The 19,570-nt window shown below is 46.6% G+C and overlaps 2 protein-coding genes across 2 annotated transcripts; one reads left to right on the top strand and one right to left on the bottom strand.

The window, feature by feature from the left end:
* Nucleotides 1–9,609: 9,609 nt before the first annotated feature.
* SCP_0805070 (hypothetical protein) lies at nt 9,610–9,894 on the top strand (the record flags this gene model as incomplete). The annotated part of the gene is made up of 1 exon (XM_027761095.1): nt 9,610–9,894. The coding sequence occupies one exon, from the start codon at nt 9,610–9,612 to the stop codon at nt 9,892–9,894; it is 285 nt and encodes a 94-aa protein (XP_027616896.1).
* A 2,247-nt stretch (nt 9,895–12,141) lies between these two features.
* SCP_0805060 (hypothetical protein) lies at nt 12,142–15,713 on the bottom strand (the record flags this gene model as incomplete). The annotated part of the gene is made up of 8 exons (XM_027761094.1): nt 12,142–12,527; nt 12,579–12,747; nt 12,799–13,273; nt 13,329–14,728; nt 14,791–15,030; nt 15,257–15,287; nt 15,338–15,588; nt 15,642–15,713. The coding sequence occupies 8 exons, from the start codon at nt 15,711–15,713 to the stop codon at nt 12,142–12,144; spliced, it is 3,024 nt and encodes a 1,007-aa protein (XP_027616895.1).
* Between the last annotated feature and the right edge of the window lie 3,857 nt (nt 15,714–19,570).

Here is a 19,570-nt window from a genome sequence, read left to right as displayed (position 1 = left end):
GTTTGAGTTTCAGCAGAGGACTGCATGCCGGTGGACACAATAACAGATGGGATTCTTAGTGTGATTGGGCGTGTTTGATGACAGGCAAGACACTGTATGGTCGTGACTATATTGTTAGTGGTGTTTTCCAATGCACATTCAATTATGCTTGCTGCAGAGGCAAACTGTGGACCATATCTTGGATATTCCATAGGTGATCGTCTACTAAGAAAATCTCGGAGAAAATCACGTTGCATGTTAAACTGCTCGGCACTGGAGTCTGGGCTCAGATTCTCAAAACAACTGACCAACAGACTAGCAATAGCTGACTGATTCTTCCACATTGCACGCAAAGAAGAGCTCAGTTGAGAGTAGCTGTGATAAAGTGACATAAATGTGGCATCATATGCACATGAGTAGTCTGTGGATGACCATTGGCAACCGTGCTTGTACATGTATGGTGATGAGTCAGAATGTGGCATTGATATTGATGGCAAAATCCCTGATTCTTCCATTTGTGAGGCTTTCCGTTTGGTTCCTTTTGACTGTGAGCTACTGTCACTAAAGTTGACATGAAATGACTTTGTGGAGATGTCATCTTCACTTTCAGGATTTGGCAAAGGTACGAGGGATCCTGTTTTAAAGCCATAGTGAATTAAAGTATTTTGCTCAAGCACTTTAAATTTCTGTGTCTCATGGTATAGGTCAGCAGAAACAGGCTTGTTTAGCTGTTCCAACTTTACTGGCTCTGAGATGAATAGGCCATTTCGTGTGCGTGCTCTCGATGCAGCAACGTAGGCTGCAAAGCCGCCCTCAGTCATGTTGTTAAGTACTTTAGGCAGTGTTTTGCCTTGCGATGTGTGGCCGGTGACCGCAAATGCAGGTTGTATGATGAGTTGCAGTCGGGTAAGTTGGTACCTTTGTGTATCTCCATTGGCATCTCTAAGTGTAGTTGTAAACCGCCATGTTGTTGGAGCAATAGGCACATAGCCTGAAGGCAAATCAGGCAGATGTACCTTGCTTGTAGGAAACTCAACTATAACACAATCTGCATATGTGTATCCGACAGGACAGTGTTTAATCGAGATGTGCCTAACTATGCCTTGAGCACCATTGGTGATTCCAAGTTCTGTGGAGATGTTTCGACTGCGTAGTACCACAGGCATGCCTACATATAATGAAATGAATGCTGGGAGGGCACCTTCAGAAGTAAGTGGTGTTACATTGAGCCGCAGAAGTGCATCACGAATGGATTTCTCAGGTACCTGACCATCAATCTTATCGACCGCTGTGCATATTATTAAGCTCAAACCATTGTCTGCATCACAGTTTGCCTGTGCCTTTTCAGTATTAATAACTTGTCGTAGCAGGTTGGTATTGACAATTACTGTAGGATCATCATCATCATCTTTTATTTGAAGGCCATCAAGATGGGTCGCTGACTTAACTACCCGTGTATTAAATAGGTCAACATCTCCCATTGTGCATTCACGTGTTCGCAATCTATTGACTGCATCACCATACTCAGGATCATCTTTCATACGTTGTTGCTCAGTCAACTCTACCACTGCATTTACTTGCTTCCATGCAAGTCGACCAAGCCTCTTGCTGAGTTCATCTGATGTCTGTCTTGCATATGCTGATATAGGTGTGTATAGCGGTGTGCCACCTACTGGAGGATATTGATAAAAATCTCCCGCAAAAATTATATTAATACCTCCAAACCATACATCTGGTTTTTCTTTGGCATAACGTAATGCATGATCTATCTCAGAGAGTAACTGACAGCTAACCAGTGAGATTTCATCAATAAGTACAAACTCAACACGCTGCCATTCATCACGCAATACTGTACGATTTTGAACACTAATTGTTACTGTATAGTCCTGTTCACTTTCGCCCAGTCGCCTGTTGCCTTTACCCTTTGTCTTTGATTGTATCTTCAAACCGAGTCCTTTGTGAATTGTCATTCCATCGATTAGAGCAGCAGCAGAGCCGGTAGGTGCAAGAAAACGAATTTGGTATAAGCAGCCAAAGTATGTCATCAATTCTTTCAAGGCTTTGACAACATGCGTCTTGCCTGTGCCACCGGGACCGGTGAGCAACAAGTACAGCGGTTCCATTACAGTGTCTGATTTGACTACATAGTTTTGAATAAAATGTTTTGCACAAATCTGAAAGGCACATGCCTGCTTAGCATTTAAACTGTAGGATGTTTGAACAGACTGTAGAACTTTCATTGGGGACTGTTCAACTAATGCAGTAGTATCACTCATATTTGGGGCTTCTGTGGATGTGGTTAATTGTTCTGGTATTGTAGGCGTCATGTAATACTCAGTGTATGCAGGAGTTTTTTCGAGAGTAAACTGAGAGCTCATGTTGCCAGCATTACGTCTTTTCTGCATTACTTGCATCTCTTGCTCATGTAGGGCTGACTTCCACTTCTGCAACTGCAAGTGGGTTATATTATATTTAACAGTGGATAGTGCAGCTATCTTGTGATAAGTGTTGTGATGGAGCCAATTGCACTGTTCAAGTAAAGAGACAAACTGCTGTATCTTAAAGTCATTGACCGCACTTCGTCTATCATGTGATGTAACATCAACATCATCATCTGTGTCTGCTGTAACAGATGAGTACATGGCTTTTGTCAAGTGACGTGATTCTGCTAGCAGCGTCGCTCGCTTGCGCAACCGTTCACTGTCTCTTGCATCTTCGCATTCATATGCTGCCTCCCAGTTGCGCATCTTGGTTTTGCTGAACTCACTAAAGTCATATACACTGAAGGTATGCTGAAAGGTGTCACCGTACTCTACAAGTGGAACTGTATCACTGAATGGTTTAAAGTGTGCCAGCATAAATATTGCATACCTTTCACTATTTTCACGGCGAGGGATCAGTGTACCAATTGGACGTGGAACACGCTCCATATTAAAGTCAACATGCATTGGAGTGAAGTGCTCAACAAGTACATGTGTATCTGCAAGAGGATGTTGTTCCTTTACAGAAAGACGTCGAAGTACACCTAGTCGATCATCTGATGTATGATGATTATGCTGTGCTGTTTTAGACTCTAATGTGAAGTATCTGCAGAAGTCATAGAAGTTTAAGTGAGAAAGAGTGTCTGGTCTGTAGACGTAATCATCAATTTGGTTCCGTTCGAGTAGCTGTCCATTTTTATTCACTTTAATATTGATAGTACACTCTTCAATGTCATCAGCATCAGAATGATTATCCTCACCACTCTGACTTTCAATTTGCATAGCAAATAAATAATGCTCTTTGACATAAAGCAGTAACAAAATAGATAGCAAGGGCTTTGTAGGATGTGATGAAATACTATCGCCTCTCTTACGTATGTACCAGGCTGCTTGCTGAGAGTGGATCTGTTGTTGACGCAAGAATTGAGCCAAGCACCTATTTAGTAAGGTTTTTGTACTGTAACTAGTCAATTGCGAGGATTGGTCATTGCCACTGGGTAAACTTGCTACTGCCTTTGATAACAATGATAGCATCTGATAGGTTTTTAGGTCAACCTTAGTAATATAGTCTGTAATATAAAACATTGCAGCCTTCGCAGCTTTACCAGAAAGAATACATTTAATGTCATGATTATGTCTGCAAAAAACCAGAATATATGGATTGTAGTAGTTCACATTTGCATCTTTACACATCAGAATGACAGAGTTAGTATTACGATCAAAATATGAGCTCTCAACAACCTCATGGGGAAATAAAAATCTGCATTTACCTTCATTACTGTATTTTTCACAGACTTTACGGTGTTGATGACGCTGCAAGACTTCTCCACATTTTTTAATTTCAGTGACAAACACTGACTCCCATTCATTCAGAATATTGAGTGCCGATTCACCAACAATAGGTGGTTGTGGTGGTCGTTCAATACGAGGTTCGTACGTTTGATCAACTTGCATATCAATATTAGGCAAGTGATGAAATATAATGCTCTCCCAGTATCTGAAAAATCGGTATTCAAACTCATGACTGTCACGCAACCTAGCATGCAAATCAGAAGGATTCAGACCTCCAAGTAGCCATAATACAAAGTGACCATGCAGTGTACCACGCTCAGTACATTCAGGTGTACCATAAAATGCACGCAACTTTCCTAAGATTCCACCTTGCCTTTTGGAGCGTCTCTTAGAAAAATCCCAGCCCAAGAGGTCTTCAAATATAGTGTGTATACAAAAGTAGAAGAAATCGCATGCTGCAACTGGATCTTTGGCCAGCCGCAAAGCACGTTCATGTGCAGGCACAACTAGTGGAAATCGTTTGGCCAAGTCTACAGTAGTGTCACCATACATGACTTGGAAAATTGGATTATGTGCAGGCGAAGGATTTATGGTCATGTAAATATGTGGCATGCCAAAGTAACCAAAGTAGCTACGTATCTCATTTCTGACCCGAATTTTTGAGGCTTGAGAACCAGGAATATGTCCACCAATAGTGTTCACATGCTTTAGCAAGTCTAATGCATCTTTTTGCTGGTCAGTCAAATCTGCATATTTACCTTCATTCTCAAGATGGTTAGAGACTGACATAAGCAAGGAGGGTGAAAGAGTGACTAATCTTCTAGCGATAGTCTGAAAGTAGGGCTTTTGTACTGCAAAGTGTGTGTGTAAGTGAGCAGAGCGACGCTGCCATATATTAAGTGCAATGAACATAAACATGTGATGATACCGAAATGCCTTGTCTGCAAGATCAAGATAGTAGTTGACCTGAGTATCAAACTCTATTGGCTTTGGCCTACTAGGATCTTCAAACCCACCAATGCCAAATGGATATAGTGTTGGAAACATACCTGGAAACAAGTTAGGATTGTTGTATTCAGAGACAGGCAGCATACCATGATGAACTACAAGATCAGGTTGCGATGCAGTTGGATTAACTATACTTCTTATTGCCGCAGCAGTAAAGCTTCTCCCACTAAGTTTATCTCCTTCTGGATCTGACATGCCCATTTTCTCCATCATAAGTTGTGGTTCATTTGATAGAGGGCAGCTTTTGGCAAATAATTCTGCAGGATGTTCTGAAAAGCCTGCCGTTTCATCTTGAAATATAAGTGTAGTATCCATTCTGTGATCTTCGACAATTCGTGAACTAAGACCCGGTAACACATCATCTTCAGGATACATATCAAGTGCAGACAGATCAAAAGTCATATGTTTATACAACTTGTTATGACTCTTAAGCCACAGTAAGAAGCTCCAAATCTTACGCTTCCGCACACGATACATGTTTCCTACGTACTCAGGCTTAAACTTATGTGGACCAATAAAAACAACTGTAAGCATACCAGCAACATCGGCAGGTGTTCTTGGAAGCACTGATGCTGTGGAAACAACATTTAAATCATGTGCACATGTGTTTCCATGAAACACCTTTGGCTGTGCAGGGTCAGATGACTGATAAATTCTTGTGACATGTGCAGTGCTACGGTAGATTGCACAAACCATTTCTTCAACCCAGGTTATATCATTGTATTGCTCAGGCAGACAACCACGATACAGATTATTAACTAAGCCATATTGTGGTGTAGTACGATGTTGTATTGCTGTATAGCAGCTCGAACAAATTTTGATAGCTGTGACCATGCCATTATCATAAGTCAGCCCTTTCTTGTCCAACATACAGCCGTCTAACCTCGAGTCCTTAAAAACAAACTCAGAGCTATTCTGTTTAACTACGCAGTTTTCTAGAATGAAAGGATCTGTGATTTGGAATGCAGATAATACTTGCTTATTCAGCAGTAAACCATCCATCTTATATTCAGAAATATGAATCTCATGTGACTGACGAGCACATACAGCACAAATTGAAGGTGAATGCCACTGAGTATGAGTGTAATAATTGTTCAGACAGTTAAGAATCACATTGTGAGGAACAAGTTGTGGCCATGCATCAATATATGCTTTTGTCTCTGCACTGTCCTGTTCAATTTCTAACGCCTTTTCAACTCTACGCTGCTCTTTCTTTGCATCACTGTTTGTATGAGACTCCATGTTTAATTTATCAAAAATCTCAGATGGAACACTTGACTTTAGTAGCTTGAAAATCAGTTCACTACGAGGACTACATAACTCACTCTGAGATAAGAATGGTAAATGACACAAGATAGTATTCAAAAACTTTGAAGATTCAACTTTGAATAAGTACTGGGACAACTCAACAATATGCTCAACTATAACTGTGCAACGTGCATGACGTTTTACCGGCAATTGGTTTGTAAACGTAATACCATAGTTATAAAGTGTTCGCATTAACACAGATGACAAACGGTGAATAAGAACACTAGCTGGAGTGACAAACCAGGGTAATTCTATACATAATTCTACAGGCGGTATGGCATATCCAATTAATGGATGTTCCTCAAAAAGTGGAGAGTTCGCAGAACGTATTGCTAGTGCTACAGGTTCACCATACAATTTAATATACAGAGCACTGAGCAGAGCATACCGGGATTTGAGAAGTTGATCATCACCATGCAGACACTTTGCTACATCTTCATTGGACATGATAGCAACAGATGCACGACTCAATTGAAAGTCAACAAGAAGTCTTCTGCAAATCTCAGACTTGTTACGGTCTTTCTGAGGTATTAAACAGTGAGATGACACAGCTGCAGACTGCAGAGTATGAAGACTTAACCTTTGGAGTGTACGCAAATACTGTTCATCAGACAAATAGAACCATGAGGGATTGAAATCTGCCATGGCTAAAGTCAATCGCTTACGCTACTTCAGTCCGAAGATTTAAAGGTGTTTCAACACAAATCCTTAGTGTACTTGAACAGCGTGCTTGAAGACAAATACTTAATGTGCTTGAACACAAAATATTTAACGTGCTTGAACACGAAATGTTTAACGTGCTTGAACACGAAATGTTTAACGTGCTTAGACACGAACTCAATCAAAACAGCACTGCGAAACTGTGAACACAGTATCACAAATAGCAACTGCATTGTGCAAATTAAACTGTAAGTATCCATTTGAACAAGTCAACAAGCATAGACGCACCTATTTTGCAGCTACACTTGTCCGAAACAGTCGCAAAAAATGCGAAAACTATGTCTTCAAGAGAGCAGGTCCACGTAGATTCTACATGGTTTAGTGGTGAATCAGTAGATTAGTAATAATACGAGAAGAAGAATACACTCACATGCAAAACAGAATGATGTCGTATAGCAACTCGTCGAGGAGCGACACTGAGGTGTAACGTCGTCCAGCAGCGCCAACATCGTCGAGAAATCGAGCGCGCACGTGATGTTTGCGAGCGCCATCCTACGTGAATAGACCTGCGCTGGAACACCGTGGGCAGGTCGAGCGCAAGGGCGGAACGTTCGCGAGCGCGATCTTACGTAAATAGACCTGCACTCGAACAATGTCGACAGGTCCAGTGCAACAGCGACGTTCGCGACCGGAATCCTAGACGGAGTCAAGACTCAAATCGTAAGTGTTATTACTCAACTTATTTACTGATGTTGTTTTCGCACAACTTCATTCGCAGAGGCGTCTGCCGTTTCCCCTTGCCAAAGCCCTCCTCCAGTTCCTGGAGTCGGGGATCTTTGAAGGCCTACATCAGGAATATTGCCCTACGAGGCGTCCCTGAGTACTGAGTGCCCACAGGATGACTGCCACAGATCACTCGTTTGTAACCTAAGACTTGCAGGGACATGTCGGTACAGCAGATGTCGCCTCGTTTGCGAACCCATCTACGGAGAGAACATGGATCCAAGATACATCCGATATCTGGAGATCGAGCACCGATCATCCACTTCAGATCCGCGAAGATGATGCGTCACCTTCACAAACTGGGTCGCTCTGAAATTCTCTGCAAAACCGGCGAACTTTCAATGGCGCATTTGTGTTTTTGTTCGTTAGGATTGGATTTACCTCGAAATTCTACAGATATGGCTGGTATGAAGACATTCGCAGCAAGTTTTGATGTGTGAAAAATGGAGGAAGATGGCGGCGATGGTGTGTTGTCTTATTATTTGCTTTTGAGCTGACGGTACGTGAGCTATACTGCCATTGCTTGTGTAGATTGCGCTCCGCGTAAGATATGAGTGCCAGCTCCTCTCAAAGCAATTCGAAATTATATTGACGATTTGTGTCATATCCGTTGCAAATGCTTTCCCTCTTCCTCGATACCAGTTTGAAACCGGGCTGAAATTTGGAACTTGCCCGTCGTGACGCTGTGAATCCGTTCAACCTGGGCGTTGACCGCTGCGTCAATGGCATGCCGCTCGCCAAACTTGATGACGATGATTCTCGTGTGCAGGCCACAGGGGTACGAAGAGCATCGGGGTTCCGTGGGCAGGACGACGCAGTCGTGCATTGTGTCGCTATTCATTCATTATCCGAAGCCGATCGATGACGATGAAGACACGTAAGGACACCGCTGTTGTTCTGTGGACTGTATCTGACTTTGCTACTGCAGTTTGCAGCGGAGTTGCGCTAGCGAAATAAAGATATACCGTGATCCATTGTGAGACGCACCCGACGCTGTAACCTATTGAACCCGCTTCTGACTCTTTTCGCCGCTTCTGGATGTCGTACTCATCCACAAGGCCGTCCTCAACGATATCCTCCTCCTTCGGGAAGGCCCTTCCCCCAATCGGATCAAAAAGCGCTGGAGGACCGATCTGGCGTTAGATGCATCAAAAGGAAGCTCGAAGCAAAAATTTGAACGAGCGAATGATTGATCTGCGACGGTCTGCGGATCGAATCTGTGTGGAAGCCATCCGAAGGCCCTGGTGGAGCGATGGTCCGTGGAAGAGATAGGCCGTCCATCGATCGCTATCTTGCGATGTACAGCAGTGCTCCAGAGAGGAGGGCCATTGAACGGCAATTTGCGTAGAAGAAAGCATGAACAAAGACAGTTTGAGACGTCCAGCTAGTGGCGGTGAGCAGGACCGGAGGTTGGACGAGCTTTGGCACAATGCTAGATGCAAGCCCCGAGCATACGTCTGGTCCCTTGACGTGTCGCGACGCTCACAACTCTTCACACGCTGACGTCACCGTGCTGTGCTCACGATGGCTCGCTGTGGGCATTACCGCCCTATTTCACATCCCTAGTATGGCGACGGTACCGACATCATACTACGCCCGAGAGATACTGCTGCATCTCGAAGGACGACTTGACATCAGGGTGGATGATGGGGTCTCAACCTACAAGTTCTCGTCTCGAGAGCGGATGTCGTCGCGCGAGTGCGTAATTTGGAATCACCTATGGTCGACCAGTGACAGAGACTTCGAGAAGCCCCGTTGAATACTCCACGTCCTTCACTTCCCTCACTGTTACTCCCCTTCCAGTTGCGGGACCTGTACATGTGGATTGTGCCTCAAAGGCGTACATCGCGTCTGACGTTCTGGACAATATCCAAGGCAAATGAAATTTAGAAGTGGTTGATGAAGGAGACAGGATGGGCCTCTCTGATTGAGCCCTCGTATAGATGTGCGCTGAATAACTGATTCATTGGCCGCAGCCCCAGCTGATCATTTTTCCAGATTTGCGGCGAACCTGTCTAATGTCTTCGGGTTTTAGATAACACATCGAACTTTTCGTCGCATTCCCCTCACCTTATTCCTCTCCAATCACCCATTGAACATGAAACGCGGAGATGAACGAGAACTTTACATTCCCCTGGACTCGCTCTCAATATCCTTCGTTCTTCTTGCGATCCGCTATCGCGTTCATCAGCTGTACCCTCGCGATCCTGAGCTACTGGAGCACATGTGGAAGTTCAACGCGGGCGAGGGCGATCAGACTAAGTGCAGGAATATCAGCGAACCTCGGAAGTGGAAGCAAAGCCTGGAGGATGCTGCGCTCGGCATGACCTTGTTTCCGCCGCAGATGAAGTTGCGGGTGGGGAAGTGCGAGCGGCATCGCTAATGAGGACACAGTCTTATCCCGCCCGTTTGCCTGCCGTTACACTGGATGCACTCACGGGTGCGACGGAACGTAATGGATGAATGACGGCGGCAAATCCGAGCAGGCGGTGATCGACCTTGTAGAAGAGGATGCTCGACTTGCGGCAAGTGTAAGCCGGTCGTTTTCATCACTGCTCGCTAAAGACAGAGGCGCGTCCAGTACACTCGAGGTGCCCATGCACAATTAGGACGACCCGCATAGACGTTTGTGGCTGTGCTTTAGATCTTATCTCATGGACCTCCGCTACTCTCCCGGGGCCCCGTTAACAGGAGAAGATATTGGCGAAAACGTTGTTTGCCATGTCTTCAGCAAAACATGCACTGACGAAGTTCAATGGGACGGTGGACAAAACACTACACGAGGAATGCACATCCCGTGCTGGACGCACTGCGTGTGCCACGGCGAGCAGAAGTGGCTGAAGCGACTAGGGAGGGCGCTCGTTCTGGCCGAAGACGCTCGTGTTGAACTCCTAGAAACCATCAAATTCTCCCTCACGCGTGCCAAACTGGGCTTCCTATGTCCCGCAAAACCTCCACGGATAACTCACCGGCTGCGCTCGCGGAGAGGATGTTGTTTGCTAGCTACCGCAGGGCTGGCCGAGGCCCGCCATCGCCGCGTTACAGGTGGCGCAGGATGTGTAAGCGCGGTTCTTAAGAATCGACGACCCGGAGGGTAGCCCGATAACGGAAGATGTGGGCCAAAATCTGAGCGAGAGGCTGGGAGATGAAGGTTACACCACCTGGGGGCGGTGTGTTCGCATTGGGCTGTGAAGGCAGTTCGGCACTCGGCTGCGAACAGTTGCACAAATATACGCCAATTGCAAAGAGTGCGGACTTTTACCGTGTTCTCGAGTAGTAGCGTAATCAGCGAAAATTGAATGTTCGAGTAGGTGATGAATCGTTGAATTGCGTCGTCGCACGACGGTCTGAGTAAAATCTTATTATCTGAGGTCTGAGGAAATGCAGGACAACATACCGGACGGCGGTGACGTGGAGAGCGATTCTTGGCCGTGATAACATGCGCCCGTCGAGGCTGTATTCGCCGATGCGTAAGCCCTCGCAAGTATTGACAATCGCGGTGATTGAGGCCACCGCATGAACGCCAACTGACCGCTAGGAACCCCACGGGCTCACATTTGAGAGAACGTAGAACAGTAGCGGCATTGTAGGAGCAACGTCCTTCTTTGTTCGCACTTTGATGCTCGAATGCCAGACGTCTTGGCAGACGAGGCGGAGGAGTACACGCCCAGGCATGGAAGTCGATTCGGAAGCCGTGCAAATATTACCATCACACAACATAGGCGAGCACGTTAACGACAAATATAGCTCTAGATGTAAAAATACAAGTGAGTTCCAGACTTTTGAGGATATATCGACGAACATTGATTATGGAGGTCGATGAGAGCGCCTCGGAGTATTGCACGGTCACCTCCGGGGAGCATCGGGGATCGTCGACAACGCTCGTAACCTGTCAGGAAGGTCAGTGAGTAATCGAGCATGCGCTGCATTACTGGATGGTGAAGGCAGAACATAACGGTGGGAATAGTGGAGCATGCGAAGACGTACTTCGCAGTGAATTCACTCAATGGCAAGCACTTCGAGAACAGCTTGCAGGAGCTCACCACTTCCGCCTATTCCCCGCCAGCCTCTCGCAAATGTATGGGACGAGTATTTTGCGCGTCCCCGAAGGATGATTATCCGGGTCAGATGTAACGATCCTGACCGTTCTCGAGGTTGGGGGTAGGCGTATCGAGAATGTCGATCCTGCGAACGGGGCACGCGAAGCCGAGAGCATGCATGGTAGTCGGTCGGGCAACCGCTAGAGTAAGACAGAATGCGCCATGTCATCCCACTTCCCGTCCACGTAATACCACGAAACCGGAGGACGACGAGCGTATAGTTTGAGCAAATACTAGTCAAGAGGGGGGCGAAAGTATAATTTCAGACATCGTCAGGACCCCTGATAATACATATAAAGGCTACCTCTAAGTGGTGGGGTTCTGGTCCGGACAGTTTCTGGGTCATTTTGGTCCGGACACGGCTCAATCCTCCAGCTACAGGCCGTTTTGGTCCGGACGCGGATCATGCCTATGTAAAATCACTAATTTTTTCTCCCCGGCGCCGCGCGGCACCTGAGAGCCCTCGAGCAGTAGTAATGCATGTAAATTAAACGAAGTAATACGTTAGCAGCCAACAAAGCAGAGCACCCTCAAGTTTCCTCGTCCGAATCTACCGCAGCGTCGCGGGTACGCCGCGGTGGTTTCCCGAGCTGCCCTACAGCAGTTTGAATCGCCCGCAGCGCATTCTCGTTAGTCAAGGTCTTGTAGCGTTGGAGGTCGCTCGCGGATATCTCGACTTTGGCTGTCAAGGTCTTCGGAGCCGTGTCAAGCATGCAAAGCAAAGTACCAGGGGAGACATGTGCATAGTGCTTCATCTGTCCCCTGACGGCATTTTGAGGGATAGCAGCGAACTGGCGTCCAAAAGCGTAATCGAACACTTGTATCGCAATGTAAGATGCCGCAGTAACGAGCGAGATGCTCGGTACCCATGAGTGTTTCCCGTGCTTGCCTCCGCCTTTCGTGTAAATGGACAAGACTGTTCATACCTGAGTAACCTTCACGTAGTTGAAAATCACAATCTGCTTACCACGACCTAACTTCACTGAATTCTCCAGCAGGAAAAAAGCGAACCCGGGTCCTCCTTGACTGGAATTGGCCGGACACAATGGCGCGATAGATGACACGCCACCTTCTTGCAGCACGGCCAAGTTGAAATGTTCAACACTCTTGTACACTCCTCGTCGTCGCGTCAAGAGCTGTCATAGACACGGTGAGCAAAGTCGGAGACAGGAACAGTATGAATTGACCTTTTTGGCTTGGGATGTTGCAACAGCTGCAGCATTGGCCGCGTTACCTGACTTCTCGCGATCAGCGGCAGTACTCGTCGAGGTGTCTTCTGAACTTCCACTTATTCCAGGATTCTTCCATCTTGCCGCACGCTCCAATCCACTTCCGACTCCGCGCTCTTGCTCCTGTTTAATGATGTCTTGAAACTGGCGCAGCAATAGCCGTCTCGGTGATTGACCTGCATCGTCTGTCTGGCCTCGAGTCCGTACACCAGATGCGGCCTGCTTCGTTTGATGGCTACGCCGAAGCGTTACGAGCTCTCTAATATCCACGTCGACAGCGTCCTCGAAGCTGGATTGGAGTGCATAGTCTGCGGATGGAGATGAACTGTCCAGCGCTGGACCGCGGCTCTCTGTGAGGCAATGCTCGATGACATTTGCCACATCAGCTAATATTTCTTCCTCTTCGTGCTCTTCCCACTCCACCAGTGATGCTCTGGTACAGCTTTCATATCAGGTTATGCATTCACAGAGAGATACGTTGGACGCACATTTTCATTGATTCCTCTACGGAAAGAGAGATAGCCGCATGAGTCAACTTCCGTACCTCATCTTCGCGTCTTTCAGTGCTAAATTCCATTTCTTCCACAGCGGCAAGTATACCATCGAGGTGCTCAGCCTCCTGCTCACCATCTTCAGTGTCGGAGACATAGTCACTGTCAGTTTCGTCCTCCCCGGAGCATCCCGCAGCAGCTGGTCCAACTGACCAACTTGGTGTTGAGTGTGTCGAAGATGACACTGTTTCAGGAAAAACACCAAGCAGAGCGAAGAGGCTCTGAGCTTCCTCATGTGCAATGATAGCCATAGCATTGATGTCTTCATCCGATGGGAAGGTGCGCAGGTTAGCTAAATCAGCACCGCGAGAGTCTGTGTGAGTATGATTGTACCCTTGGGCACGCGCTTTCCCATTGGCATTCGAGCACCTGGACTTCAACGCAGATTCTTGAAGCTGTACCAGCAGTTTGGGCACCATATATACAAAGTCAAGCATTGTAAAGTCCTTGACTATCACACGGCAGAGCCCGAAGACGTGTTCACATGTTTCCGTTGTCAACAACCAAGGCATGAGTGGGTAGCGGCCGTTGAGGTGATCACGATAGACATATACAAGTTGAATGATCCCCCGTATCAGTATGCCGACGATAGCGCGTGCTTGAGGTGAGATAAAATGTTTTGCTTTGGAGTAGCCAGCCCTTTCGAGGAAGGATTCCCACATATCCATGAAGAAGAATGCCCGTAGAGCCAGCCTGATTCGCTCGATGTGAGACAGATGTCGGCTCAGGTAGGCATCCATCAGCTCTCCGAAGACAAATAGGTAAACAATCACACCAAGGTGTTCGTCGACATTGTGTTCCGTGAGCCATTGAACAGTGTCAGCGGCAAAAAGACGGCAAGCAGCATTGTCGTCTTGGCGATCTATCTTCTCGACATCACGGCGAAACAATGGACCATCCTCAAAGGCGATCTTGCGAAATAGAGGGTACATGACTGGTTCGTTACCCAGAATCAGTAAAATAGCGCCGGAGAAGGCATTGTTCCGCATCGTCTTGCTCCCATGCTTGGGATCTTGCAGCATTACGATGGGCTGTCCTGTGTCGTTAAAGCATGAAATCGAGAAGTCGAGAGCAGCACACCCTCGGACAGGATGTTTAATCTTGTACGAGAGGTGATGCGAGGATGTCTCGAGGAAGAGGGATTGTACGTTGCGCTCGATCGTGGCGCCATCACATGCATATGAGACCACCTTAATCTGGTGTTCATGAAGGCCGGTCAAGATCTGCTCCAAGTATAGAAATAACTCCGGTGCCCGAACATTATTCGAGATTGGGAGGGCAGCCAGAATAATTGGAGCGATATTGGGTAATGGAATTTGCAAGCACCAGAGCCGAACCTGTTTGTAAAGGTAAGAGACATTACTATTTGCTGTGCCGATAGCCCTGAGATAGTACTCACTTTTGTCGCTTTCTGTAAGCGTCCTTGTGAGACGGCGTCAGTGAACTCCTTCGGATTTGCAACACGGAGAGGTTCTCCCGTGCCCCCGGCTATGTAGAAGCCGTCCTTCTCCTTGTCATAGTAGGGCCGAAATGCGGGATGCAGCTTCGTGTCATCGCAGCTAAGACCCAAAGGACCATCATAGTCAAGTACTTTGAGGTGCTCGTCTACATCAGCAAAACCCAACTTTTTCTTGCAGAGCTATTTTGACTTTTTGGTCTTACAACCCTTATTTAAGGCGATAAGTCTTCAAATAAGTATCAATAAGTCTGATTTCAGACACTCATGTAATATGCATTAGGCCCTTTTTGACCTTATATCCTTAAATAAGGATCATAAGTCCATTTAAGTCATTTAAGCACCCTTTTAAGTAAAAGTTGAGTTTTGCTGATGCTACCAACATGAATGTTCATTCAGATATACTAACAGAAAACTGAGGTTGACGTGCTTCATTATATCTGACACAGAGTTATAAATGCAACCATAGCCAAGTACATGGTGAACGCACCTGAAGCTACGCTCACTGCGACCAGGTAAACTCTGCGTAATGAACCGATAGGCTTTCGGACTGTGAATGTTGATGATATGCATAAATTCGTCAAATGCAGGTGCATATTTGAGGTTCTGCATTCCAACACCACGTTCGAGCTTGTCGTGCTTAAGCATTACAGCTTCAACCAATCCCAAGAATATATCATCCTTGAAGGTGCCGTTCAGTGCACTGATTGCAAAGCGGACAAACGGTGATTGGTTGGCATTCTATGTAGGTCCTTAGCGAAATCTATCATAGCATTCGAGATAGAGTAACGTACCGGCTGCTCAATAATATCACGAAGGCCTACAATGCGGCCATACAGTTCCGCGAGTGCCTGTCCACGATACATCTTATTTGTGAACTTGCAGTTCTTGTCAAGCTTCAATGGTACATGGACTGCATTCTTAAAGTCCTTGTTGACCCAGAGGCTGTGGCAAAGCTCACATGGTGACAGTGGTGTGCTACCGTGGACGATGACTGTCTTTTTGCATGAGATAGAAAAGACTACCTGCAAACTCCAGTCATTATACCACCCCAACCCGTGCTTCTGAGTTGTTCGAACAAGCTTTTGCTGCTTTGTTGATAGCTCCTTGTATCACCGACTGTATTTTTCCATGGCAATGACAGTGACAGAGCGTGCTCCACTGCCGGCAGCTCTCGTACGTGTAATATATGTTGCAACCTGCAGGTGATGCTCGGCAGTGAGACCTGGGCAAGGATATCACTGTGATGTAGGTTCAATAGGCAAAGACTTCATACGCGAGTTCCAAGAGTCCTCCTTATCCATCTCAATTAATGTAGGCATGCCAGCACCAGAAAGCTTGGTGGTCTTGCCGGGACCCTTGCAGGCTTTCAGATGGCGCTTGAAGTGGCCGATGTTGTATGGCTCCTGCATGGTAATTTCCTTGTTACACGGGATATGTTGAACCTGCATAACATTGTCCTTAAAGAATCCGGTTTGTTGGTCTAGAGCACGAATTTTGTCCTGCCATTCCTCAAGTCGCTTAGGATTGGAATGAAATGTACCAGCCCTCACTTTAGAATTGAGAACGTAACATGTGATGCTTGAGCGTGACGTTCCTCTCGCTTCATTACTCGGTGTTTCCCGATGACGCTTCTTTGTCAACCTTCCTGAGCCGCTCTTGGGTGATGCTATGTTGAGTCCTTCAACATCTGAGGCAGTCCGTTTCTTGGTGTTTTTGCTCAAGCTGCTTGGAATGTTCAATGTGGCCTGAGATCTGGCTGCAATCTTTGTCTTTGTAAAATTGGGTAGAGCTCAGTCTCGGTCTTCATTATGTCGTCTCGGCCACCTTCACTATTCTCCACGTCCACCTCAGCAAAGTTCTGGCACATCTGATCACCAATCTTGAAGGGCTCTTCTTGCTCAGTTCATGGACCTGGAACACCATGTGTTGCATTGAATGACAACTCCGTGACTTGATCGACACTGACACCTGTAACAGTGTCATGGGTGGAAGGAATCGTCGATTCCGTGGCATCATCAGTCACTGCTCTGTCCTCGTAGCTTGCATGCATCACTTGAAGATGCAGATTTGATATCACATCATCAGGTTTGTAGGCTTCAGCATGGCAATTGGATGAGCTCAGATCGGGGTTTTCAGCGGCATCACTGGTATGACACAGAGCTACCAAGTCCACCTGAGTTTCATGTGAAGAATACAGCGCAGAGGTGTGTGATACATGTTCATTGATGCCCAAATCCTCCGCCTCTCGAGAGTCCGCAAACTCCAGAACATATTCTGATGTGTCCACAGGATTGAGTAGATGAGGTATAGCCATCTTTGGACAACAGATAGGTGTGGTGTCGGAGACATGCGGCAATGAATAACATTCATTAGTGCAGTTTCTGGGCCTGCCTTCATTATGTCGTATTTCATCCATGACATGTGTCTCCTGTCCCTGTTCAGTCGGCATAATGGCTGCTGCACTCTGCCAGTGTGCGCATATTAGTAAGCGTCTCCGTATAGTCCACTGTGTTCACTCACGTGATCCTCATGGCTGTCACAGAATATATGGAACCATTGCACTCTCTCCAGCTCTTTATGCTGCACCGTCCATAGTGGATCACCAAACACAGCGTGCGCGATGGCATTGACCGTGCAAACCCCATAAGAGAAGTCATCTTGCTGGATCCCATGTGTGAGTCGGTTGCCACACTCACTGAAATGGCTTTTGAATCTTGCTGACAGCCACTGCTCCAGCTTGTCGAGGAGCAATTTGGGTTTAGAGATGTGGTATCCAATTGAGTCCGCTATGGTGACCTTGTGAGTGTTTGCACCATGGCATTGACCGGCAAACTCACCGTAGGAGATTTCATACTGCATGAAATTGATCTCAAAGGCTATCCAATGGTTATGTTCTGGAAGAAATGCTGGAAAGTACAGACATCTCTGCTGATCCTTCTGAATGAGTTCCTCGACCTTTCGCAGCATGGGAGGTAGAGTTGTGTCATTGTGATAGTCCTGCATATTCATCTTCAGGACCGCTGCAGGGAGCACAAGATTTGCAATGATGACTTCCTGAGAGAGCTGAGCATCGACCTCTGCACGATACTTGAGGTGATTCATCATCATGTCAATATGATTATTGGACAACCGGTCATCGGAGAGGAATGTTGTGAAGGTAGATGTCCTTATATTGCCTGTGCCAAGAGCTCGTGTCTGACCATTCCAACTTGATGCATGTAGCCTCATTCGAGCATGTTCGAATGCCTCATGTGTTACAGGATCGTAGCGCTGATGGGACATCCAGTTGTAGCAGCACTTCCACCGTGCCCAAAGGTGAATAATGTCCTGCATTTCTGACCAATACTGCACAGTCCACAGATTGTAATATGTGTCCGCCATGCTTGGATCCAACACTGACCGAGCACTGTCAAGCAATGCTTGGCCAAAGTATGCTCTAAGGTCAGCCAATAGTCTCCGCGGTGGGATAGGATGAGTACTGAGACACCCAGGATCCATGTTAGGTGGGTGCTGACTGAAACATCTTTGCACCTGTGAATGTACAAGAGCGGAACTCTGCATCGGCATTGGCAATTTAAGGAAATCAGTCACCGTAGAATCTGGGTCCAAGATATTCTTGATTTTTTATATACCTCGGGTACCCTAAGAGCATCCTGGTATATGTTCCACAACCCCTGCGGTATGTCAGATGAGTCCGATGGCCATTTTTTGCCTGCAGACACCAGTCCTTTTGATGGAAGCTCTCTTGGGGAAATATTGAATCAACTACAATGACTTCTATTGTAGGCGAGGTGGTACCGAGGCATAGAACGATGGGATTCGCAGGTGATGTCCGAGTGCTCTCACATCAACGGCTTTTGCAATTTTTTTCTCAAATAAATTGATTTTTATCACTGCTAAGTACACATATGGGCATGCATGAATGGGTCGCATCCAGACCTAGCCTGCACGTGGGCGGCGTCTGGCGGCCAACCCCTCCCGGAGGTCCGGACGAGATGAAGCCTTCAGCGGCGAACCCCAGTTAGGTCTGGACATTGCACTAAGGAGTTCGGGCTCCGGACCCCCATTTTGGTCCAGATTGACTCAAGGTTCCAGCGATTTTGGGCCAATTTTGGTCCGGACACGTAGGTAGCCTTTATATGTATTATCAGGGGTCCTGTAATACACCACCACCACCACCAAGAATGAGCCACTGCAGCAGATCTCCGCATCTTCTCCTCACGTGCAAGACATGAGTTTTAGACCACAGCATTGACAGATGCTCTGCGGAGCAGAGTTGCAATCTCGGAGCTTCTTATTCCCCAGCTGTCCACAACACATTGCACACAGCTCGTCCTTTAGCCCGAGGGTTTAAATTAAGGCCATCTGCAAGAATTTCATGGCAATTTTACACAAAACCTTGTCTGAACCTGACATCAGTAACCCAATTCACGGTAAGTGACGTACTTACGAATGGAGCACAATAACCTAGTGTCACCTGCGTGATCGAAACGTGGAGACAAAATAAAATAGAAGTCACGGATGCTCAGCGTGAGTGAATAACAAGTGTGTGCTGCTCTCGAGGCGCAACCTCCAGATTCCAGGAAAATGAGGTGCGCGACTGCCTGATTTGTGAGATGCGCCCGGGTGGCGTTTGCCGTAGTTGAGAGTGGAGAGGGGTGAGTTTGAATTTTCACGTGATAATCATGTGTGTTGGCTGATATGTTTTCGGGATAAAAAT

The sequence above is a fragment of the Sparassis crispa genome (genome assembly GCF_003851025.1).
Source record: "Sparassis crispa DNA, contig_000007F, whole genome shotgun sequence".
Taxonomy (NCBI): Eukaryota; Fungi; Basidiomycota; class Agaricomycetes; order Polyporales; family Sparassidaceae; genus Sparassis; species Sparassis crispa.
This window is presented reverse-complemented; position numbering and strand designations above follow the sequence as displayed.